The following is a 26,443-nucleotide window of genomic DNA, read 5'->3' on the forward strand; positions in this document are numbered from 1 at the left end:
TTAATTCTTCACCCACCCCCCTCTCAGTCCTAACACATCCTCATATTTAACTTAATTTGACAGACTCCCAATAAACCAAGATGTCAGCCCAATAGTTTTTTTTTTTTAATTGGAAATGGATCAAAAAGAGTATATTGATTAAGTGAAATTTGCAGGCACTGGGAAAATAAATTCAAACTTTATGGATAAATAAGTGTCCTTCCATCTGTCTTAGGAACATGGATCTTTATGGAAATCCTATACTTTAAAAATAGTGGTTATCAACCATCTCCACTTTTCTCCCTCTACCTCTCGGGGGATTAGAAATCATAACAATAAGAGTCCTGGAATGCCTCCCTATTTCAAAAGCTCAATGGATGAGCTCACAGTAAGGCTTAACTGGCTCCTGGTATAAAGAGGTAGGAAGCAAAGGGAATTAGCATTCTCTGAGCACCTATTAGTGACAGTCATTGCTCTACCCATGTGAGGTTAGTATTACCACTAGATGGAAAAAAAAAACACAAAACAAAACAAAACCCCCCCAAATCCACAGAACACCTGGGTCTTATTCTGGGCAGAGGTGTGCTGGGAAGAGAGAGAACAATTTATACTGCTCTTTTCTTATAGGGGCTGGTCTCCTGCCTAAGAACTGGATTATATACAAAGAAAAAACACCATTTTGAAGCTTCTGTCAATTCTTTGTACTTAGAGAGGCAGGACCCAGAGTAAATGTCCTTTGTTTGGCAGAGTGAGTTCATAAGCTTTAAAAATGCCTTGAACTTGTATGGTGTAGGGAGTAAGAGACAGATTGCTCTGTACATTCACAGAAATTTAAAGTTCAAGAGGGGAGAAAGGTCTTGGTAGAAGGAGAAATCCAAGAAGATACAGGCAAATCTGTGTTAGACACAACCATGAGAAATCCTCCACAAAACAAGACTAGCTGATTGTGGCTGGATTTTTAATTTATGTGGGTGAACACCCACTGCTGTGCCATCATCCCAACCTTCTGGGAAAGTCCGTCCTATGCAGTAGGCTTGTGTTGGTGGAAGTTCAGAAAAATAAAGGCATTTGGTAGAAGTAAGATGCCAACGGTGGTCAAGGGTTCAGAGAAGTGGGATATGAGAGCAGGAGGTGGCCATAATAAAAGATAGAAGGTCAAGAACTCCTAAGAGCTCAGGGAGACAGGGGTGAAGGGAGTACCAAGGGTGGGGGTGTCAGGTTTCCCACTGAATGTTGAAATGCATATTACAGACTGCAGTGCCCTGTGAGGCAGAAATCGGTATGGGTGTGTCTGTGTGTGTGTAAATATTATTAATTACTTTATTAGTTAAAGTATGAACTTCTTTTTACTGAAGTCGGAGAATACAAACAACCTATCTGATGTCATAGCACCAGTAAGGGATGTTGCTGTCAAACTCAAAAGCCTAACTTCTTTTTACTACATTTTACTCTTTCTCCAAGAAATAATAGCAAATATTTATTGATGCCCTTAACTGTTTTCTCAGCCCTGTGCTGTGCTGAGCCAGGTAATAATATTACCCTCATTTTACAGCCGAGGAAACTGAAGTTCAGAGGGATTCCAAAACTTGCTAGAGCTCACAGAACAAACAAAAGGCAGAGCCAAGATTTAATGTTAGATTTTTCTAGCCCCACAGTGCCAGTTCTGAACTACCAAGTATATAGCTTGGCCTGGGATGATATAAACGGAGTTGATAACACAGGTGCTTACCCATAGACTAGCCGGTATTCTGGGTTATTCATAGTAACAAATTAATTGATTGGGTTGGTATAGGGGCAAGGTGGTTTTAAAAACCCTATACAATCAGGAAGCCAACTGAGAAGCTTGTTACGCTATTCATCTTGACAAGATATTCAGGACTGAGTAGTGCCAAGCATAGGGAAAATCTAACTCTTTTCAAGTGAATCCCAGAAATCTGGAGAAGAAAAAGGTGACTCATACAAGAAAGTCCTTTAAAAGCATATTTTTATTTGCTATAAGAATATAATCTGGCATTTCTATACAATCCATCATGCAAAAAAACATGGTAGGCATTTTACAAGCAAAGCAGAATCTCGGTATCTGTACATGTGTTCAATCAAGATATTAGCCAAAGCTGAAAAATAATATATTGGGATAAAAGAATACAGAAGGAGCCAACTGTCTTCCCTAGGATCATGGCTTCTAACATCAAGAAAGCACAGCCACCTTGCTGTCTCAATGCCTAAGACTGAAAGAATTGACGGATAGATGAGGAACATCATCGATGATCCCCTGGGGAGCAAGGAGGCCACTACCCATGGGCAGTTTCATTGTGTGGCTAAATGGCTCTGTGAAGCAACACTGGGGCATCTGTATACAAACAGAGAGGAACTACCTGTTGAGCTAACCTAATTCAGGTGGAATAGACACTGCCAGCCTGCAGAAGGATCCTTTGCTTAGGCACCAAGCAGGGAGTTAAGAATTACAATTGCTTTCCTAACAAAAAGTCACAGTGATTTTTTTTTTTTTGTATAGTAATTAAATTTCCCTGCAATACCATCGTAAAGCATGTTTTAAATAAATTGCTCAATGGCATGATGGGCACTAAACTCTGGAGCTGGCTCACCTTGCATAACTGTGGTTTACTGGAAGTGAACTGTGGCCAAAGAGTTCAAAACCCTTTACGATCAGACCCCCAAAGGCTGTGGCCATCAGTGCGCAGCTCCTTCTTTGCAGGGGAGCCTGAGAGTTTTTTTTCTGGATGTGGAATGTTCACAGTTACATCTGTCGTGCTCTTATTACTCACTGAGTTCAGCAATAACAATCCAAATCCGTGTTATCCTCAATCTTCACCACAAAAGGCAATGGGTATTATGAATCCCACTTTCTAGTTAAGCAAACTGAGGCTTTTAAAGATTATGCCATTAGACTGAGGACATGCAACTAGTTATAGATGGGACAGGACTAGAGACCAGGACTGCCAGACAACATACCTAAAATTTTCCACTGCCTCAGACCATTTCTTGAACAGTTCAAAAGTCTTTTCTGGCCTTGAACATTTCCTTACCATTTTGTGTGATTTTAGTCCCAAAGTAAAAAGTCTAGGAGACATTCAGGAGAGCTAAAAATGTCACAGGGAAGAGAAGTGAGTTACTGACTTCCATTCCACCAAGAGCTGTAAGAGCAACTGAGATCCCAAAGGGCCTTTGCTATGCTATATGGTCTGCTGAGAGGATGATCTGAAATTTAACTTAGAGGTATCTCCAAATTTATGGAGAAAAATCTGCAAATAAGGGATTCAAATTAGGTTCAATAATTTACACCCTCCTGCCCCAGGACCACGAGACAAAATGGACATCTCCTGGGGTAGATCTCAAACCTGGAGTCTCTGAGGCATGGGCATCCCATTGATTTCTAGCACTGTCAACTATAAGTAAAAGTAACAAATTAGAAGTAGAGCCAAAATGTTATTTCCTGCAAACTCTCACATCTCCAAAGGGACAAAATGAGGCAGGAAGCCTGCCATGAAAACCAAAGCAAGGATCTTTATTTTTAACTTATATCTGCTTTATGAAGCCTCACTTTAGAATCCTCCATGAACTCAACTATTCATTAGTCTTATTTTCCCTCTGCAATTGTTACATTCAGAAACACAACTTTTAACTTTAATGCACTTACTTTGAAAGTTATGTATTTACCTGAATTTTAAATATTGTAATAATCACTGTAATTAAGGAATGCACTTGTAAAAACATTCTTCCCATTGTATTTAAAATTGGAAAAAGTGTTTTAAGAAGTGCATTTCTTAACTACAAAAGTGTTTTAAGAAGTGCATTTCTTAACTTAATAATATTATTAAGCCAATATTCTTATTGTGGCAAGTCAACTTCTAGGGATAAAAGAAGTGTCAGTGGGAGGAACTTTCTAAAGAAGATGCATTATTTTAACCCGGGTCCAACTTAGACTTTGAAAGATCTATACAAATAAAAGCCACATGAGACTACTGTCTTATTATTGGAGTCTGTGTTGACTCCCAGGTCCAGTTACAGGTGCGTCCTTTACAGAACAAAGGGGAAAATCACATATGGACTTCACTTTGCCTTGATGGAGTCCATCACAAAAGCACCAGCCCTCCAAGGCCTCCAAGGGTCTTGGAAACCTATCCCACCGTGGCTGGTGAGTGCTGAGAGGAAGTTGAGTGGGCCTTTCCTTCACTGTCCCCTTGACCTATTTTCTGTTCCAGTTATGTGAGATATTCTGAATCTTTTTCATTTTGATCCTCTGATCCAGCATCTTGTACCTCGCAGGATGCTCATCAGTTTTCTTTGGGACCGAAGGTGCGTAGGAACTAGATGCATAAGCAGGGCGTTTAAAATGACGCAGAGGAGCCTTGATGACTGGCGGCCATGCAAAGGAAGACAGACAACCATTAGCCTCACCAATGACACTGCCCAGCGTAAACACTGTGGGCAATGTGCTCCCCCCCAGGCCTGTCTGTTTTCTTTAAAACCAGGACACAAACAAGTTGGACCCTCACTGGAATCTTACTGCAGACAGATGAATAAAGACATTCTCACCTTGGTCATTTACTTAAATAAAGACAAATTCTTAGAGATGGACAATGATGACCCCAGAATACGAGTGCTTTTTTGACAATGAATGTTTGGGGTTAAGGAAGTGAGAGGAGCAGTGGGATCACTTTAGCGAATAGCAAAGCAAACACAGGTGAGCAGAGTCATACCATGAATCAGCATTTAGCAATGTCTATAAGCTTTTAGGTTCAGCAAAATGGCACACAATCCTGAAGTGCTAAAAAAAAAGGACATCACTGAGAGAATATTTGCCAAACACACAAATAAAGGTCTTGTATCCAAAATATATATTTTTAAACTCTTAAAATTCAGCAAAGGGAAATAAACAATGCAATTTACAATGGAGCAAAAGATCTGAACCAACTCCTCACAGAAGAAGATATGCATATGGCAAAAAAAAGTAACAATTTATGTCATTAGGGAATTGCGAATTAAAACAGCAATGATATACACTACACACCTATCAGGATGGATAAAATCCAAAACAAAACAGATGACACCAATCGCTGGTGACGATGCAGAGCAATAGGAACTCCCATTCTTGCTGGTGGGAATGTTAAGTATTACAGCCACTTTGGAAGAGTTTGACAGTTTCTTATGAAGCTAGTCATAGTTTTACCACATGTTCCAGCAATTGCGCTGCTAGGTATTACCCAAATGATTTGAAAACTGATGTTCACATTAAAAACCTGTACATGAATTTTATAAAAGTTTATTCATAATTGACAAAAACTATAAGCCAAGAACTCCTTCAATGGTTAACTGAATAAACATGTTGTAGAACATCTATAAGTGGGTTATTATTCAGTGCTAAAAAGAAATGAGCAGTCAAGCCACATAGAGACAGAAAGTATTACTGGATTCCTCCTCCCTCTGCACCCAGCTCTTCCCCTTCTTGACAACTTAAATATACAATCATAGGGGTTAGTTAAGTTCTGGTACATTCTTAAAATATACTACTGTGATACTACGGAAAAGCCGATATAGATATCTACTAATAAAAATAGAGGTTCATGCGATACTGTTAAACCAAAAAACAAACAAACAAACAAACAAAAAACCCAGTAAATATAATCTAATCTTATTACAATAAAAATGTACCGATACGTGCATCAGAAAATCCAGAAGATCACATCTTTAAATCCTGGCAGTGATTAGCTCAGAGGAGTAGAAACATAGTTTTTGGTTCATTGTTTCTATTTCTAATTTTTCTATGATGATCAGTTTTTGGTGACATAACTTTTGAAAAAGAAACATACTACTGAAATTTCTTTCCATAGAATTGCAAGTCAGAGATTTTCTACAAAACCATGCATAATAAAAAGCCAGCAAAACTGAGGTCATTTTGGGTGTTAGTCTGAGACATCTCCGAGAGCTCAGAGCTGACTATACTTTTTCACAGTCTGTACACTAAGACGCATTCATTGACTTCTTAGAGTTCTTGGGTGTTGCTGATAGAACAGTGAACAAAACAGACAGAAATCCCTGCCCTTGTAGGACTTCCATTCTAGTGACCCCTACTGAAACTTGTCACTTCGCTTACAGAAGAAAAAAGTGTTCAGGCATAATTAGGGATTGCTATTACTACCATAACACCCACACTACCTTTGCCTTCTGAGTTAGGCTAACACGAAGTAGAGACTTGGAGTAAATGGTCGAGTAGTGACATAATAATATCTATGCGGAAGAACAGAGAGGTTTTTTTGAAAGACCTCAGAGCGCTCAATTCCGTGCTTTATGGCGAACAGCACAAAACACTCTAGAAACAAGTGTAAAAACAGCCCTGTTACCCTGGAGAACGGGGTAGAAACAAGAGAGGCTTCAGATTAAAAGCGGATTGTTGCAAGCATCTGGGCTAGCTGATTTACTGCTCTTCAAGTCACAATCCCTCTCCATATTCATTCTATTTTCACTACTCAGCATGAACCCAGCCAAAGTATTATTGAATTTCCCACTTCTCAGCATGAAGAAACATTTACCGTTTGCTGGAATTCTGATCGTCTGAACAAAAACTCCCCTTGCCACTGGAGTCGCTGCAAATAGAGTTGAGCCTGCTGATAGAGATCGGCTCCCCACCAAGATTGTGGAAATACTTACATGCCTGCTGTCACCCTTACTCAAAATGTTGGAAAAAAGAAAAATTCATACAGTGCTGTTCTGTATGCATTGATTACCTTTCCTCTCTGCAGGGGAACATGATTTGATGACAGAGCAAAAGAGCAGAACCAGGGATGAGGCCACCATCTTGAATTTAGAGGAGACTTTGGTTTAGGGGGTGCCCGTGTGGCCTCCTAAGGCCCTTTCATTTGTATACTGGCTATTGCTGAGATACTGGAAGAGGATCTGATCCTTCCCCTTTCAACAACTGCACACATTCCACAGCTGAACCTGAGCATTAAAATCCACCCCCTTCTTCCCCCGGGGGGGCGTGGGGGTGGGTAGAAAATAACCGAACTGAGAACAGAATCCCTCTCCCCTCCATATGCTTGGTTGTTAGCAAGTTGGACCTTTTTTTTCTCTTGGGGACATAGTCACAAAGTCTGCTCTCATCTCTTAGAGCAATTTACTTGGTGGAAATGGTCTAATTAGCTACTGAAGATCTGACAAAGGCACATATCGCTGCTCAGAGCCTGAACGTGGGAGAGTCATTATCTCTATTAGTTTCAAATGCACTTAGCAAAAGAAAAGTGCAAGACAAAAACTGACACATCACCATCCTTTATTTCACAATTACACACAATAATTTGTTTTTCATAAAAGCAGGCCTCTTTGAGGAGGAGTTTGAATCCCCGTTTGTTTAAATCTCATCTTTCTGGTAAACACCACAGTTCTCCCAAAAGTGTGTGTGATCATCTCCCTTTCCTCAGCCACCACCGACTTGTTTTTCCCTCTCTGTGTCTGCCTCTGTCTCTGTCCTTGAGGCCATTTTGCTTGGTGGTTACTTTCTTTATGGTGTGGGAGATGAGTGCATAGAATTGTTCTTCTGGAAATAGATTCAGATTTAGTCCTACATCAAATTAATACGGTTAGTTGGATTCAGGTATTGCAATGTGAAAGAGGACTTTTAAAGCTCTTTAAGATTATATTAGTCTATTATTGTTTCTCAAAGTACCCTTCAATAAAGTTGTGAATGTAATAGGTGTTGTTGAGGGACAGGGAGATTCCTTAGTGAAATTTAACTGGGTTAAAGTCAAACTACTATCTTCGTGGCAGGACTTCTCAGACACCCAAATAATGGGGATGTGTATTAGGAATCCTTAAGAAGAGCCGACAGCCTGTGGTTTTTCTCAATCTTATTAGGTTAAGAAATTCCCTTCATCTCACAGAGTGTTCAGCAGAAGACACTTTCAGAAAAGACTGGCCTAATTCATTATTATCCTTATCTTATGGTATCATATCATCTACTGTCATAAATCCCTACTTCGGGACACCCTGTTGTTTCGCGCAAAGTGAGAACAGGCCACAGAGAACTATCACTGGTCCTCAGCTACTGCTGGTCCTGCCCACTCTCCACGAGTTAAATAACAATCTGTGTGAGAATCTGTCTCTGTTCTTTTGATCCTCTCTGACCTCACGGTGGTCTTCTGCTTCCAGGCACTGCAGGAGTAGCAACTCCTTATGGAGATTTTCTGAATCTCTGTTGCAGAGCACTACCTCTGAGGGCAGCAACTTGGTCTACCCTTAGCTTCTGAATAAATTCTAATATTAGCACCATTCTAAAATAAGAAGTGTTGGACATTATGTTTTCTGCCCTTTCAAAGATAATGCCGTGATATGATCTTTGCAAAAAAACCATTTCCATTTTAGACCTTTTCTATCTGCATTCACACACACACACACCCTAACAAATTAAAAAAAAAATATTTGTTGCTTCTGAAATGTTGTTTTACATGAAGAATAAAATGCCACTGCCATACATTTCATTTCTAAAATCAATGTCTACTTGTGGTATCTGCCTGAAAGCGGATGGAAGGCTCTTATAAAAATGCGCAAAAATCATTCATGAGTTCTGAATTGCAAAAGGATCAGAATGCTAACATCAGCTCCATCAAGGATGGAATGATATAAGAACCGAGCTTGTGATTTTCATTTCAGGATTCACCATGGTAAAATAGCTATGATACCTGACATACATTGTGTGCTAGGCACAATGCTAAGAATTTAATGTGAACGAGCTTTTAATCTTCTTTACAATCCTATGAAGTAAGCACTGTTATCACCCCCTTTTTGGGTGAGGAAAACCGGGGCTTAGAGAGCTTAAGTAACTTGCCAAAGCCTACACAGCTGGTATGCAGGAAGTCTGGATCCTGGATTCACATCCAAGTGGCTCAACTTCAGAGCCTTCACTCGATATTTAAAGTAACCTTGGACCCAAGTTCAGAGTAAGTTTTAATAAGTAGCATAATAAGTTAAAAGAGTCAAACTTGTTACCTCATTAATACTCTCAATATTTGAGTATTGAATCCGTGTAATACATAGGATTCTTCTTGAACACACTTGTTAGTAGGTATACTCACACTTCCCCCAAAGCAAAAGCAAATCATCCTCTTGCCCCCTACACATGCACCTAATATAATTTGTGATAATGGCTCAGGAAGGAATTATATAAAGGTCCTGGCTAACAGGTCTCTTAAATAACTGCTTTTGTCTCTTGCTTTACTTATGCCAGGTTGGAATGTTAATAGGAATTCCAGAAGTCACAACCACTGTTGATGAACAGTCAAGCCAGGTAGAGCTTCAGGATTTTGGGTGAAATTTTTAATTTGGTGGTTCTTACCCAGGGTGCAAATGAGAACCACCGGGGGAGCTTTTAAAAATCCCAAAGCTCAGGTCAATTAAAGCAGAATCTAGGGGCATTTAGCCTGAGACCTCAGGAGTTTCTAAAGCTCCTCAGATAATTCCACTGTGTGTGTTTGAAAACTACTGTTTTGGTTTCTCCAAACATCTCCTTTTTCACAAAAGAAACAATAGTTAATAATATTTTGCACACACAAAGTGTTGTGTAAACTGTAGAGAGCTAGCCAATGTTGCTGCTATATTTTGATCACAACAAACTGCCTGGGTGGGGAGGAGTCTTTATGCATCTGTTAAAGTTACTTGCAGTCTTCAGAATTATGCTTCCCCCCTGCTCCTGTCTACCATACTTTGTTCTTCTTGTTGGGCCTACCATGAAGACAAAAGCTCTGAGAAATGAAAGGCATTCTTTTGTTGGAGAAAACAACTTCAGTGCCATCATCTGAGGATTGTAAGGAGATCCACACCAAGAGCCAACCCTGAGATTCGCCATTATTTTCTAAATAAATCTAACATTCAGAAAAGGAAAAATATAAGACAAGACAAAGAGCATGTTCCTGATGTCTGTCTGAGGGGTAAGAGTGAGAGCTCTGCAGGCAGAGATCTAGTTTGTTGTTGTTGTTTAAATTGTTGTTGAATTTATTAAAATAAGTTGACTGCCAAATGTTATAACACATTCCTGACTTGTGGCTATGCAACTTGTCCCAGGAGAGAGGACCAGTGGGAAGGGAACATCTGTCCTGCAGGCAGTGCTCAGGGGACTCCATGGGCCTTCCCTGGGCCCCAGCCCTGACATAAGGCAGCTGACAAAGGGCTCTGGGCACTCCTTCACAGCCACTTCTATGGACACATGGAGTAGGCTGAGCCATGTCAGCAGCAGGGGGTACAGCCTGTCTCATCCGTGCTTTTCCTTCTACCTACATGTGGACTAAATCCACTGTTCTTTGTGAGAATCCACAGCAAACTTTATACAAGACTCCTGTACTTGAAATAAAAATGCTGAGCAGGAAGGTGGCATTTTGGATGGATTTTTAAAATATTGAAAACCACCAACTCTAAGTCCTCTGGGAGAATTTTCTCAGCTGGTGGGATGAAACATCACTTCCCACTTACAAAACACATTCAAGGTGAGCCATTTGGAATGGGCACACTATAAAAATTCCCCAATGCCTAATTATTTCAAGATATCTTATTTTTAAGACAGGACGCAACACTAAGCTTTTGGCCCATTCTGCCAATGGACAAGCTAGGAGTCTTAAAGCCCGCTTCTACCACTCCTGTTTTTTCTTGGGCAAATCACTTCCCCTATATAAGCTTCATGATTCTCCTCTGCAGCCCACGTATAACGATGTTGCCTATCTCATAGGGCTGCTGGGAGGAGTCAGCCACATTGGGCTTATAAAGGATTTCCTACAGCGTCTGGCATAAAGAACGCCTGCAGTTCCTGATGACTTCTCTTAAGATGCTTGTAGGGAGAGTGACCATGTCCAAGGGGAACTCCCGAATGCCAGGAAGACTTCTAGGACAGGCACTGTCATTTCTTACAGGACTGACTTTGGGCCGCTAGTTATAGTGTTGCTCAATTTGAGATAATCCACCCTTTGGGACAATCTGCCTGATGTTTTATGCCTCTGGATGTGTTTCCCCTTTGGACTATTTCTAGCTTCTTTCTAGGATATCTTTTCAGATTGTCTGCAATTCCAACCGGGTTTATATCTGATTCTGGTCAGGTCAGCCTCATTAGCTAATTTGGCATGAATCAGTGGCATTTTGAAGGTGAGCTCATGAGAAAACACAGAATCAGCCAAAAGACTCCCCTCAATGCTAGTATCAGCTCCATGGAGGACTGAAACAAGAAGGGTTCATCCCATTCCCAAGGGAGAAACACACCCTTTAAACCTCTAGCAGTTTCGATCAATTGGTTTCCAAAGCTGGTCTTTTCCTTAAAGGGTAAATGGAAGATACTAATACATTTCAACAGAATAGACTTGGTTCTTGTTCATTATCTAGGCTTCCCATGAGGTGCTTTGAAAAATGAAAGTGAAACATAACAACTTTTGTAAACCCAAGGCTATACTGTTTAAGAAGATTAGTAGTATGGTCTCCGTCCTCTGTACCATTCAGTGTTTTCACATCCGTTATTGCAGCTGCCCCCATCCTTGGAAGGGGCCAGATTCAGTTCCGTCTCTACTCCCCTATGACTCAAGCACATGATTTCAGTTTCCTACGTAAAAAAGAGATGATAACTCTCACTACAGAGAGCTGTGATGATAAGCGAAGGAAATCACGTAAGTGAACAGTCAGCATGGCACTGACATGTGGTAGGTGCTATCTTGCTATCTATTTCTAATCCTTCCTCAGATGAAGACCCTACAATTCAGGAATTAGCTGGGAGATTTGCTATTGCCAGGAAAATTCAGTAGTAGTATAGTTTCCCAGCTAGGGAATTCATCTGTCTCAAGGCACAGAAAGCATTATACTGAGGCCACACTGATTAGTGTCTCTTCCTTTCATAGAAATACAATTTAGCAACATAAACCCAGCCAGAAAATCACTCTTAAACCATACCCATCATATGTATTGTTGTCTAAGGTGATGATCTACCCTTATGCTCTTCAAGGTGTATTTTATATTAAAACTACAATAACGAAACCCATCATCTACATTTTAAAAGACACTGGCTCTCCAAGGACTTAACCTCAAAAACATGAGAATGCTCAATAACCTCCTGGATCCACATTTTCACTTCACAGAGCAAAGAGCACAAAAACAGGAAACCTGCTGTCTGAGAAGCTATCCAGAAGGAGCTGAGAAGACACTGCATGAACCAAATCACTACCTAGGATAGAAAGATGATCCATCAGCATTTCTAGGCCCCCAGAGGAACATATGTCCATAGGGAAAAGATAAACCATATGGTTTTGTGGCCCTTCATCCAGACTGAAGCTGTTTGCATCCACCTGCAGTTCTCAACCTGGCTGCATATCAGATTAGTTGGAGAGCTTTAAAGTTTACTGATGCCCAAGCCCTACCCCTAAGAATCTCCGAAACAATCCATTATTTTAAGGTGGAGCCCAAGTATCAGTATGTTTGTCATGTCCAGTGATTCTAACGTGCACCCAGTTTGAGAAACACTGGCTTAGGATCCAAGTTTGTTCTGAGACTAAGTCACCTTATACTTGGGCATTAAGGGATGCCTGGGGCAGGTGGCAGGGTTTTGTCATTACATGCAGGAGTTTCCAACCCATGGCCATGTGCTAAGATCTGTGACAAGAACTGAACCCATGAAAATATATTCTGGGGACAGGTGGTGTGGTATTATTACAAGAGAAGCATGAGTTGGGACAGCACATAACTGGGTTAAGCTGTTACTAGTTGTAAGATTCTAAGAAGATAAACTATTCTGGGACTCAGGTTTTCTGTTTCTGTTTTTCTGAAAAATGGGAAGAACAGTAACCGCCTTGCATGGTGCTCTGAAGATTTTAAAGGGGATGTAAATGAGATAACATATGTACAGTAACTTGTAACCTTGCAGACTGCCACCATGTCGTAGGTGCTTGGTATGTGGCTACCATTAAAATTTAGCACAGGGGATGAATGCTCATCACTGAGGGCCTTTTAATGGTGCCTCTTGATGGATTTGTTATTATAGTGTAGAAAAGTCATACAATTCCCTGCACAACTGGATTTTACTACATGAAAGACCCTACCAAACAATGAAGAGATTAACTTAATGAATTTATTTGTGAACACTCGGCAGAGAACAGACCATTCTGATTCATGAAAGACTAATTATCCAAAATGTGCATGTATATATATATATGGAAATATATTTATCAGCTAACTGAGGGAACCCCTTTGCTGAAACTAAGGGCCATTTGGAGCAAAGCAAAAACATTCAGCCCACATTCTAAACTATTTACACAAGGTACAACATGCATGGATGTTCATGAAATCACTTTGGGCGATGCCTAACCATGAATGTGAGTGAGTGCTGGAAATCCTGGCTGGGATGGGAAGTGTGACTTAGACAACCAACCAGAATGAAAGAAATTTCAGTCCCTGAATTCTAATCTGGGTACAATTAGGAAAATAACAAGGACATTTTTGATTCTTAAGACTCTTTGCATTTATTATGCTGAGGCATAATAATTCTTCAAGTCACCTTCATTGGAAGCCATTCTTAAATCACTGACGCCTTGGTTTTTTTTTTCAATGCTTCTTTATGCTTTACTCCACAGATAATTAAACTTGGCTACGAACCTCATGGGGATAGGGAAAGGGTGTTATGCACACTTGCATCCCCAGAACCTAATCACAGAACTGGTAACAGTTGGTGCTAAGAAACATTTAATGAATGAGTAAACTACTCTGCATCATACTCGGTAACCTTCACAGATTTCCCACTTACTAAAGAATAAAAATGAATCACTTAGGATACACACCAGCTGGCAAAGTTGAACAGCATCTACAGGCCCTGACATTGTCCCCTGCGTCAACAATGTCTCGATACCTAGATTTGCTGCCCATGGTTGCCATCGAAGGGTGCCAGCAAGTTCCTTCCCTTTGAAGTCTCCAGTCTGTAGCCCGAACACACTTGCTTTACACAAACACTTCAACCTCAGCTCCTTTCTATAAGTCTTCCTAGGGGGCGGAGGGTGGGGGTGAATGGGTGACGGGCCCGAAGGGGGGCCCTTGAGGGGATGAGCACTGGGTGTTATTCTGTATGTTGGCAAATTGAACACCAATAAAAAATAAATTTATTATTAAAAAAAAAAAAAGTCTTCCTAGAGTGTGGAGAGGCACTGAGGCATGGTGTTCAAACCCCTCTCCCTCTGACAGAGAGGTGAAAGAGGAGGAGCAATTAAGTAAGGCTGGAAAACAAGCTCTCTTCTTCAAACAATGGCTGGCTATTAAATGCCCTGCAACCTGATGATTTAATGATTAATGGTTTCATTTAATAAAATTATTATTTTAACTAACAACAAAAAAAAGAACAAAAAAGTCCTCCCTCAAGGAGGGATCATCTTCAGTTTAGCTCTTTCATTTTGTTTGCCCTGGCAGGCCCAATGTATGTGAGGCATGCTGTTTCAAACGAGAAAAAAATATTTTGGAGAAAAGCTAAGTCTTTTTCTTGAGCTTTTTCCATCAATGTGTGTGGTTTTCCACATGTGCATATGAAATGGGAAGTGTAAGGCTCAGTCAGTAGCTCTGCCCGTTGTTCATACCAACAAGGACCTATGCCAGAAGAAGCCTGCAAAGCTAAATTTCACCAGGTTTGTAGAGCTCTGAAGTGCCAACTCAATACATCACGAATGAGCTTTGATCCAGTCCACAGGAAGAATGACAACCACCATCCCTTAAACAGAACTCAAGATGAAAGAATCAAAAAGAGAGCACTCACTGGAATCTTCACTTAAAAGACAGTGTGGGGGGGCAGCCCTGGTGGCGCAGCGGTTTAGCACCGCCTGCAGCCCAGGGCGTGATCCTGGAGACCCTGGATCGAGTCCCACGTCAGGCTCTCTGTATGATGCCTGCTTCTCCCTCTGCCTGTGTCTCTGCCTCTCTCTCTCTCTGTCTCTATGAATAAATAAATAAAATCTTAAAAAAAAAAAAAAGACAGTGTGGGATCCCTCCGCACCCATAGTTGCACCTGAAATCAGTGCATGGGTAATTGGTCTAATCCCCGGGAGAGTAAGAAAGGTGGTTACAGTATGGATGATTTGACACCAGTCTTTATCCATTAGCAATGAAACTTAAGCAAAAAGCATAGGCTTGCCTTGCCTTGCTGCCTGCTAACTTCAGGCAAGCTACTTATCCGATTATGCTTCAGTTCCCTAATTTGTGAAATGGAGATAAAGTACCTTCCTTACAGAGTTGTCGTGAGGATTAAACGAGGTAATACATGTTAAGAATCTAGCACTGTCCCTGATATTCAATAGATGTGCAATACATATCAAAGTATTTATTATTAAAAAACCTGTATTAGGGAGATCAGAAGTTATTTTTTGTAGTTTACCTCTCAATAACATGATATACATAATACTTTGTCTTGGTAAAAAAAAAAAAAGCATAAGCTTCCTAAAATGTCTTCAGACCTCAGAGCTGGTCAGTTCTCTTCGGAGGAATCCTCTGGATGGACGTTTTATCCGTAGTCCCCTAAAATAGGACACACGACAATGTCATTGCAAGCCAGCTGGCATCTCAACACACAAACTCTTTTTCTACTTCGGGCATGGAGATTAGAAGCAGAGCTGCATCTACTGCCAACACTACCGTGCCCGCCAGCAGCCGCACACACAGGGGAGCAATCAGCTATCTCTATCAGCGAATGGTGACAGTACTGTACCTTTCCATCTAAGGATAACTTCAGGAAAATGATGTGACTGAGACGCCCTGAGGAATCAGCTCAGAAGTAAGTCACTGACTAGTGTCCATCATTAGCAGTCATGACTGTAAGTAGTGCTGAAGCTCTGGGCAACTCCTCCAGTGAGAGCCAACATTTCCTCAGCTCTCCATCATTTACAGCCCACCCATGGAGCGTGATTGGCTTCACAAACCTCATGGGGCATAGTTGAAGGTGGCTCTAGAAAAAAATTAGCTGCAGGTGCTATTACTTTACTACGTAAGAGTCACTTTGCTATAGATACGCGAAGAATCAAGGTGTGTCCCCAGAAGAGTCTCCTGGTGCGGGAGCTTTAGAGGAACCCCTTTGATAATTTCGGAAATTACACAAGGAGTTAGTTCCTTTAATGAAGGGGTCTCTGGTGGCTTCTGGATTGAAGCATGTTGCCAGCAGGACTTTCTTCATATCTGAATCCTCATATCCCAATACCCATCTCTCCCAATATGTTAGAAAGGGAAAACATTAAATTTCTCCTAAATATATGTAAAATCATGTTTACATGGATGAAACCAAACAAAACTGTCTTGGAAGACAGCCATAGGTTTTTCACTTAAAATTCTTTAGTATATAATATTTTGAGGATACAGAAAAATATGGATAATAATAATATTATCAAATTCCCATACATTCTCAATACAATTTAATCAAACCTTAACATTTTGCATATTAGCTCATAAGTTCATTTAAAGAGATTAAATGTCACAAATAGAGTGGAAGTACCTACTACACTCTTCCATGATACTTCTCTCTCCCCACCACCCAAAAGACATCATGTAGAATTTGATGTTTATTATCCCTGAGTGTGTGTGTGTGTATATATATATATATATATATATATATATATTGCATTTGTATGCATCCACTAAATATGTAATATTTTTGCTTGTTTTAAAAGATAATATAAGTTGTGTTAGATGGTATATATTTTGTTGCAACCTGCTTTTCTTACTGGATGTTACGTTAAGCATTGTTTGTAATGGCAAAAAATGGAAAGCAACCATCGATAGGAGAATGATTAAACATCCTGTGGCTCATTTATATAATAGGCTACTATACAGATGTTAAATGGACAATGTCTTTCAAGCTTTATAGCTTTATATTTTTTCTCTTTGTTGAAGTATATCCCCTTAATTTTTCTTTCAATGAAGCCTGTAACTGGTAAATTATGTCGTTACATACCTGAAAATGTTTTTACTTTGCCTTCACTCATAACTAATAATTGAACTATTTTAACTATTATATATTCGTTGACTTTCCCTCAACACATGGTAGACACATTTTCATTGTCTTTTGGCATCAACTATTACGAATGCAAATTTTGCCATTAGTTGGTTGTCATTTTATTATAAGCAACCCGTTTGAATAAAGCCAGCTTCCCATGGCATTTAAAAACTTTCTCATTCTTAAAAAAAAAAAAAAGAATTTCTCATTCTTGAGGTAGTTTTAGGCAATCTCCACAATATCATTAGATATGCATTTAGTTTTATTTGGTTTTAGGTATTGCAATTGAGCTGCATTTTCCACCTAAGGTGAGTTTTTAGAGCCATTTATCTATCTTCCATGCTCTTTCATTTTTTATTGAGATATAATTCACATAACATAAAATTCATCACTTGAAGTATGTAATTCAGTTACCATATTCACAGGGCTGTGCAGCCATCACCAATATCTAATTTCAAAATATTTCCATCACTATAAAAAGAAATTCCATACCCATGAGAATTCACTCTTTATTCTCTCTCCTCAAGCTTCTAGTAACCCCTAGTTCATTTTTGCTTTCTATGGAAAAGCCTATTCTGAATATTTCACATAAATAGAATCATACAATGCAATGGCCTTTTGTGCCTGGCTTCTTTCACTTAGCAAAATGTTTTCAAGGTTCATTCATGTTGTAGAATGTATCAATACTCAGTCCTTTAGACAGATAATAGATAATATGTCTGTTGTACGGACATAGCAAATTCGGCTTATATATTCATCACTTGATGGACATTTAGTTTCTTCATTTTTTAGCTATTATAAGTAATATTGCTTTGAATATTTGTGGACAACTTTTTGTGTAAACATATGTTTTCAGTTCTTTCAGGAATACATGTAGGAGTGGAATTGCTGTGTCATATAGTCACTATATGTTTAACTTTTTGAGAAACTACCAAACCATTTTCCAAAGTGGCTGCACCATTTTACATTCCCGCCAGCAATGCACAGGCTAGTAATTTCTTCACATCATCACACTTGCTATTATTGTCACAATTCTAGTGCATGTAGAGCAGTATCTCATTATGGTTTTGATTTGCATTTCCAATGACTAATGATGTTCAGCATCTTTTCATATTCCATTGTATATTTTTTGGGGAAAAGATATTTTCCAAAATATCTTTGTCCTCTTTCTAATTGGGTTATTTATCTTTTTATTGTTGAGTTATAAAAATTCTTTACATATACTGGATACTAGACCCTTATCAGCTATATGATTTTCAAATATTTTCTTCCATTTGTGGATTTTCTTTCCACTTTCTTAATGGTATCCATTGGAACACAAAAGTTTAATGAAGTCTTATCTATTTTTTTCTTTAGGTTTTAGGTGTCATATCTAAGAAACCATTGCCTAATCTAAGGTCATACAGATTTATCTTTACATCGTCTTCTAAAAGTCTTATGGTTCATGCTTTCATTTTTTATATAATTTCCTCTCTATACTATGTTTGCTATCCTGTCCTAAGAGCTAACTTCCAACATTAATTCTCTTTTCAGCTGTGTTTCATTTTGAGTTTTTTCTTTTTTTTTTTTTTTTTTTTCTTTTTTTAAGTTCCAATGACTGTTGTTTGCTTTTTTAAATTTCAGATTTGCGGATCCCTGGGTGGCTCAGCAGTTTAGCACCTGCCTTCGGCCCAGGGTGTGATCCTGGAGTCCCAGGATCGAGTCCCACGTCGGGCTCCCTGCATGGAGCCTGCTTCTCCCTCTGTGTCTCTGCCTCTCTCTTTCTATGTCTCTCATGAATAAATAAATAAAATCTTTAAAAAAAATAAATAAATTTCAGATTTTGAATTGCTTCTTTTGCATATCTCTGTTCTTGTATTTTTGTTCTGCACAATTTCATTTTATTACTTTTCAAGGATTATTATTTCACTATTTGGTTCTCTGAGCATCCTTAAACACGATATTTTAAATTGTTTGACACCAACAGTTTGTGATAGAGGCATTTGAGTCAAGGGAGGCAGTATGTGGTATTCCTGGGGTAGGAAGAAGTAGAGAGCTGGCCATTGTAAAGACTGATGTAAAGGGTGTCTGCTAAACAACGCATGGTTACTTATGTGAAGTGTTTTGAGAACTACCCTTCCATTTCTATAGAGTTTGGAATGGTCAGAACTCAGTGCCTAACAAATTATGGTATAATATGAAATGTGCCTGAGACACCCAATTTAGGACCAGTTTAAACTGCCAAACTAAGGCCAAAGACAAGATGGCTGCAACACAGACTCATAAGCCTTGGAAACCTAGCAGGCCAGCAGTAGGATACCAGCACAGCAGGTGGGAACCAGGTCAGCTCTGCATATTATTGTGGTTGTCCAGAATGATGTCAGAGGTGCCACGTGACCTAGGAATGTTATAAGCTTACAGAGAAAAGCAAACACCATTACAACACACTGGAGTTGTTTGATTTGGAGCAGTTTTCCTCCTAATGTTTATAGTCCTAAAAGCACCAAAACTACAAGCAGGAACAAGATAAAAGAGGCTTGCAGAGACTACAGAAAAAGGTCTGATCGATACTAAAAAAACAAATTAATATAGTTAGTACAAGTCCAAATTTGAAAATGAGTCTTTTCTGAAGGTGATTGCTTGCTATATAGTCATAAATGAAATCGGACAGTTCTCGCTCATACACCCACAGACCCAGTCTTATAAACATTAATGAGCACCCAATGTGTGCTTATCACCTTGATAGGCCCTGGGGCAGGAAAAAAAGATAGTCCCCACCCTTGGAAAAGCCACCAATCAGTGAGTAAAGGGATTTACAAGCAAATCATTATACATCACTGTTAATCCTACCTAGTTGATTTGGAAGGACCACAAAGAGAAATTATCCAGAATTAGAAAAGGGTAAGGAGTATTCCAGGCAGAGTGACAGTGGCAAGAAAGCTCAAGGGCTACTCAGTGGACACTGAGCAGTTTTTGGACTGCGGTAGTAAAGCTACAGAAGTTGAGGCTGAAAAAGCAGATAGATATAGATTATATTTCATCTAATCTAAGATACCACTGATTGTAAAGTCAGCTATTACTTCATGTATTACCAAGAAAAAAATGCTGCTCATCAAATTATAACACAACAGTGATTGCAAAACATTCCTACACAGACGGACTAAAACGCAAGGCACTATCCCTCCCAGAATGGATGAAATTCAGCAATTCCCAAAAGAAGAAATTTAGGAGACAAATTAGCATTAGAAAACAGATTCTTAATTATAGAAAACAAACTGAAGGTCACTGGGTGGGGGGAAGGGACGGGGTAACTGGGTGATGGGCATTAAGGAGAGCACTTGATGTAATGAGCACTGAATGTTATATAAGACTGATGAATCACTGACCTCTACCTCTGAAACTAATAATACATTATATATTAATTGATCAAATTTAAATAAAAAATAACAAAAAGAAAAAAGATTCTTTTAAAACGCGGTAAGTGCAAACTGAATATGAATATAAGTTTTTCTTATCAAATTGGTAAAGTATTAATGTTAACATTTGCAGGAGTGTAGTAAAAGGCAAACATCACTAAAAGTATAAAATAATACTACCTTTCTGGAAATCATTTTGACAATAATGTGTCAAGAACTTAAATACATACATACATATTCTTTGAGCTAGTAACCCTACCTAAAGGAATCTATCTTAAATCAATATGTACAGACTCAGAAGATTTATGGACAGGAATGTAAGGTTATTTATAATAGCAAAAATGTAAGCTACATAAAAGCCAAATTTATCAATGAATATATAAATAAATTGAGGTATACTATGAAATGTTAGTCTCTGAAATATTGTTTAATATTTAATAACATGGAGGAAATATAATGGAATAATAAATTTTAAAAGAGAAGATACAAATGTCTATGTAGGATAGAATTCTAATCTAGGGAAAAAAAGTATTTAATAAAGACTGGAAGGAGGGGTAATCTTAGCTCTGAGTGCTAGCATTAACATTTTTCTTTCTTATAATTTTTACTTTTTAAATTTGCCAATGTCCATATTTATGACCTCTCCTTCCTCCCAAACTAATGTGTTCTTCCAAATTTTACTAGTAAAAATTAAACTGTGTTAGAGAGTGTAACCCTATGCATGGAGACAGAACGACCAACAGGTGTCCCTTATACTAAATAGTGATTATACAGGATCATCATGAATGCTTAAAATTTTCTGGTCAATGTTAGATGGTACCCAGTGCAGATGATACATGACTTCCATATTTCTCAAAAGTAGAGATTAGCTACAAGTCAGTATTACGCTAAATTTACAAGCATTGCCTCCAATCCTCATCATGCAGACATATGAGAAACAAGAGTTCCAAGAAGCTGAATAAGTGTAGTGAGCTTGCACAATCTGAAGAAGGCAAAACTGGGATTTGAACTCAAGTCTCTTGCAAAGGCTCACACTCCCCTGCACCATCTGTCTCTCAAAGAAGTTCTTCTATAGCATGTCCTGATGAACATCAAGGAAGAACAAGATTCTACTCTTTGCATCAATGAACAGGAAAGACCAGGACCCAAATATGAGTACATTATGTCCATTCCTGAAGGAACTTTACAAATATTGATGACAGGGGTAAAGCTCTCTGATAACTTGGGGTGGACTGGATAGATAAGAGGCCAGATTCCCAGTTCATCAATTGTCAAAATCAACTGGGAAACTATTCCTTTCTGTTACCTGTGATTGCTAAGATGATGGTACAATGCCATCTACCCACCTGGCAAGGTAAGGCGACTTGCAGAGCTAGTGCTGGGGGCTGGTGAGCCATGAGAGCGCTTCTTGGTTCCTGGAAAGAGAAACAAGGGGTAAGGAGGAGTAGGATTGTGGACACACTTGTTGAACAGCTATATGCTCATCTGAAACATTATCAAATGATCCAAATGTTTGGGTCTGAAAACAACATTTAGAAGAAGGTTAGGTGAGGTCATGGGAGCAGCACAGATTCCATGATCCAGAAGAGCCAGGAGCACAGCCATTTCTTCTGTGTACACGATGGTTTCGAGTCTACTGGTTGGCAGATTGGTATATTGGGGTCCACTTTAGAACAGGGCTGCACTTTAGAACCACCAGGGAAGTTTTTTAAATGTATAGTTGCCAGAGCACCACCCTCAGATTCTGTTTTCATTGTACTAGGGTGGAACTCCACGATCGGTTCCCCAGATGATTTTCATGTGCCTCTAGGGTGGAGAACTGCTGCTGTGGATGGGGAAGTTCTAGATTTAGAATTGAGGAATCGGGGAGTTTGTCCCTATACCCTTTACACGCTATTGCCCTGAAACAATTGACGTGAATTTTCTGAAGCTCAGGTCTTCCTCTGCAAAATGAGGGAAATAACAATGACCTCAAAGTGTTCTGGTGGGGATGAAAGGGACCACAGTATATGAGAGTGTGCAGAAGGCCACACAAATGCTAGGTTAGTGGGGTCTGTGAGTTCCCGGCAGCTGGCATCACAACTCCTCCCGGGAAAGGGATTATCTATCTTTGTGCATATGAATAGTTTCGTGGGCCATGAAGGAGTGACAAGCCAGATCCCAGAGTGAGGATGGAGAAGGAGAGCAAAATGAAGAGGAGGTTGAGTTGTTGTGCAAAAGAACATTTACATAAATATATAAGTATGTGTGTGTATGGGTCTATACACACGTATACACCCAGGCATATATATATACGCATTCACATAGATACATATAAATTATATATACATGTATACAAATATTCATTCATTCATTCATTCATTCATTCATTTCTTTGTTTATTTTGCCATCCAGAGTGGGGCCAAAGAGGCCTGGATGTCAGAATCCAGCCACACCCCAGATGCCTGGAGTCTGAACTGGCAGTGGTGCAGAGAGAATTCTTGAACAGAAGGCTCTTGTGATTCCTTGTTATTTGTGTTACAAGCCCCTGAACCTACTCAAACTTTTTGTAAAGTCCACTTTGCACACACAGGCCTGGTGTCTATGGAGGTTGTGTTAATTGAGAAACTCTCTTGAGTCAATGCAATCATGAGGAAAGATAACAAGATGAGCCATCAACTGATCCACATCAGAGGAAGCAGAAACTTGGCGCTGGAAGCAAACTTTCTCTACCCTAGAGTCGCGGGTGAGATGTGGAGAAATACACCCGGAATGGTGTTTGAGAAGGTTTCATTTTAGTCTTAAAGAACATGGTACCACCCTTGACATCCTGTGTTGTTGTTCATTATTATTATTACTGGCAGTAGTAGAGATAGTGGTGTTAACAGTGGAAGGAGGACTAATAGTAAAAATAGAAAACACAAAATTAATCCAAATACCTTAAAGATGCAAAAATGGTTAATTTGCATGAGGTGAGAGAAGCTATCTAGGGCAGAACTTCATGTCTCCATTGTCCAGGTCTTGTATATGCCCTGAAGATCTTAATTGGCAGGGAAATCAGAGGGTCCTAACCTGGTTATGACCATGATTCAGAACTCCCTGAGGTGATTTTTATAAATATGGCTTCCAGGGCCCTTTCCTGAGCCTACTAAAGTGAAATATCCAGGAAATGGAGGTAGATGTTTGCATGTCAACAAGTTCCCCAGGTGGTTTTAATGACCATCAGTAGAATGAGGTGTCTCAGACACCCTGGGGAGAAATTACCCAAAGTATCACTTTGGCCACGGCTGCCTCATTGCACAACTCCAGAAGGCGCCATTCATGCTGTATCCTACACAAAGAATGGTGGGCCTGGGTGTAACAAGTCAGCTCTGCTTGGGGATACCACCAGGATGCAGAGCCATGCCTCTGACCTTGTCCAGAGGCCCTTCTGATCCACCAGAAATACTTCTGGGTCCCACTGAATCTGCATTTACACGGGGATGCCAATGACTCAAAGCACTTATCCCTCTGCTCACAAAACATTTTACTTGTCTCACTGTCCCTTTAGGATAGGGCTTCTCAACAGCGGCACCCCTGGGCTGCAGGAGCAGGCTGTCCTGTGCATAGTAGGATGTTTAGCTGCATTCCTAGGCCTCTACCACTAGGTGTCAGTAGCACCTCCCCTGTCGTGATCATCAAAAATGTCCCCTGGACCTGGACAATGATAAATGTTCCCTAGGAGCAAAACTGCTCTCAGGTGAGAACCACTGCTTCAGGATGAAGGCTAGGTTCAGGTTTTTTATCAGAGAGGTGATTCACAATCTGACCACTTGGTCATTAGTAATAGTAATAGTCACTGTTGCACATGAGGTAATTGCAGGTTCTAAGCACATTATTAGCTATAGACAATTAAATGTACATTAGTTATCTTTTCTGTTATTAACATTCTGATAATAAAATAATTCCCATTTTGTGGAATTTGGAGCCAAACGAGTTTAAGTAATTTGCACACAGCTACTGAGCATCTGGGGAAAATAGTTAAGTCAGGATCCTTCAGAGCTCAAACCTAGAGAAATTTTCCCCCATGACTCTTGCTATTTTTCGACTAACCCATTATCCAGGCTTCCATCAAGTGCAGGTATCCTAAATTTGCCTAAGGATAAGAAAAACCTAAGCAATAGTTTTAACAAAAAAGAAAAAAAGTACCAACCAAGCACTGGTGAGCCAGCATTTCCTAAAGGGCCTGGATGTTTGACAAGTGCCCCCAAGGTGATTCTGATCTTCAAGCAGGCTTGGAAAACTTTGTGTGATATAAATTTCCTTTTTTTGGTCTCACTATTGGAAAATATGGCACTCTGCTTTCCATGGACACTCTCGTGAACTTGAGAGATCAAATGTAACTGCCTAAGTGAGTGCTCAAAAACTTGCAAAGCACTGAATGGCAAGCTATCAGTGTTATTAGTTGTAGGAACATTCCCTAGTGCCAGGCGATTTCATAGAAATGTTTGGTGCAATTTTTTTAAAAATCACGTACTATGATCTTCCAAAAGCCTGCGGTTTGATGGCTTTTTCTTGAGGCAGATTTTCATCCCCTTGCTATTTTCTTTGCAGTAGCTGAATGAGATAATCTCTGGGAGCCTTGGGTCACCGGAAAGTAGAACTGCAAGCCCTCTGGACATGGATTTATTTTTTCTGTGTGCTTGATGAAATGCCCAATACCTCACAAACAAGTAGCAGGTGGGGGACACATAAAATAAACCTGTGATTTCTCCAGCCTTTTAGGTGATATCATGGACGACTGGGTGTGGTTAGGTTCTGAGTCAACCTCCCACTGGCTCCCCATTAACTGAGGTTGTGTTCCTGAAGTCATTTTCCATGCCACAGCCACCAAATCACAAACACTTTACTCACCATTCCATTTGTGGGAATAATACTTAATGTAAGTTTCATTTTTTAAAACGCCACCCCTCCCTTGCTCCCATTCCCAGGAAAAACATCAGAAACTGAGCTGGAAGATCTAGGTCCAGCTCAGCTTCCAAATTGTGCCCTACTGTTGCCGGCCAGCAGAACGCCTTGGGACTCCTATAACTCTCTCTAGGATTTATTGTAGAAATCTAGTTGGGTTGCTGCTCTGTGAGTGACTGGGAATTCACTGTCAGGGCTTTTCAATCCTGGCTACACATTAGGATCATCTGGGGAGCTGTAAAGAAAATATGCTGATACCCAGGCACTTCCCCCCCACACACACTGTTTAATGGATCTGGGGTGGGGCCCTGGGCATGGGCATTTTTTCAAGCTCCCAGCTGAGCCCGCTCTGCAGCCATGAGTGAGAAGCACACATTCAGTGAATACCTAGAGAAGACATTTCTTTCAGTTGTCGGGGGGAAGGGTTCTTTCTTCTGAACAACCGATGTGCTTTATCCTCATGGACGATATGAATCTTGTAAATGGTTTCTTTTCATTTTTATTTAGGTTTCCAGGAAACTCAGATCCAATTTATGACACAATGCTGGGAACTGGGGAGGCCTATTCAGCCTGCATGACTACATACCAACATTTGCCCTGGTTTGCTCCAACACCAGCTACTTTCTGTCTCTAATTTTATTCTGCTTTCTTAGTTGTTTTTTTTTTTTTTTTTAACAAATTGATTGTGTTTCCGTGATTTTAGAATTCCAAAATGGTTTTTAAATGAAGTAGGTAAAATGAAAACATAAATAAACAACTACATCAGGGCTGATGTTGCCAAGCTTTCTTTTCCTCGTCTCTAAAAATTTAAAAACACTAATTTCAAGATAGAATCGTGAGGATCAAGTAACAGTACCCATGTGGAGGTGCTTAGCAAACTGTGCGGTGCAATATAGTGTTTATTATTTATATTCAAAAGAGAGGGGTGTATGTTTGTGTGTGTGTAAATATGTAGCTAATATGTCATCTTTGGAAGATAAGCATTTTAAGGTCACAGATTACATCGTCCTTGACCCACGGCATGTGAATGTTCAAAGAGTAAACAACCCAATCAGTCAGCTTGGGGCAGAAATGTCATCACTGCAGTCTCTGTGACTGCAAGTATCTTTTGACAAACGAATAGCTTTCAGATATTTCAAATTAATGTCCT

At 39.8% G+C, this 26,443-nt stretch overlaps 1 protein-coding gene across 8 annotated transcripts in view; it reads right to left on the reverse strand.

The window, feature by feature from the left end:
* The window catches only part of PDE1C (phosphodiesterase 1C), a 334,235-nt gene that overhangs the window by 40,295 nt on the left and 267,497 nt on the right, over nt 1-26,443 (reverse strand). For 4 of the 8 annotated variants that reach the window (XM_041728170.1, XM_041728178.1, XM_041728177.1 and 1 more), the window contains 2 exons: nt 21,714-21,782; nt 1,953-4,356 (listed from right to left, as the gene is read on the reverse strand). In XM_041728170.1, the coding sequence (XP_041584104.1) occupies nt 4,187-4,356; nt 21,714-21,782 (239 nt within the window). In that variant the 3' untranslated portion in view covers nt 1,953-4,186. Of the gene's footprint in view, nt 1-1,952; nt 4,357-15,443; nt 15,505-15,616; nt 16,187-21,713; nt 21,783-26,443 lie in introns of those variants that run through there. The other 4 variants (XM_041728172.1, XM_041728174.1, XM_041728175.1 and 1 more) reach the window with 3 other exon arrangements.

This window comes from Vulpes lagopus, chromosome 13 (assembly GCF_018345385.1).
Source record: "Vulpes lagopus strain Blue_001 chromosome 13, ASM1834538v1, whole genome shotgun sequence".
NCBI classification, from domain to species: domain Eukaryota; kingdom Metazoa; phylum Chordata; class Mammalia; order Carnivora; family Canidae; genus Vulpes; species Vulpes lagopus.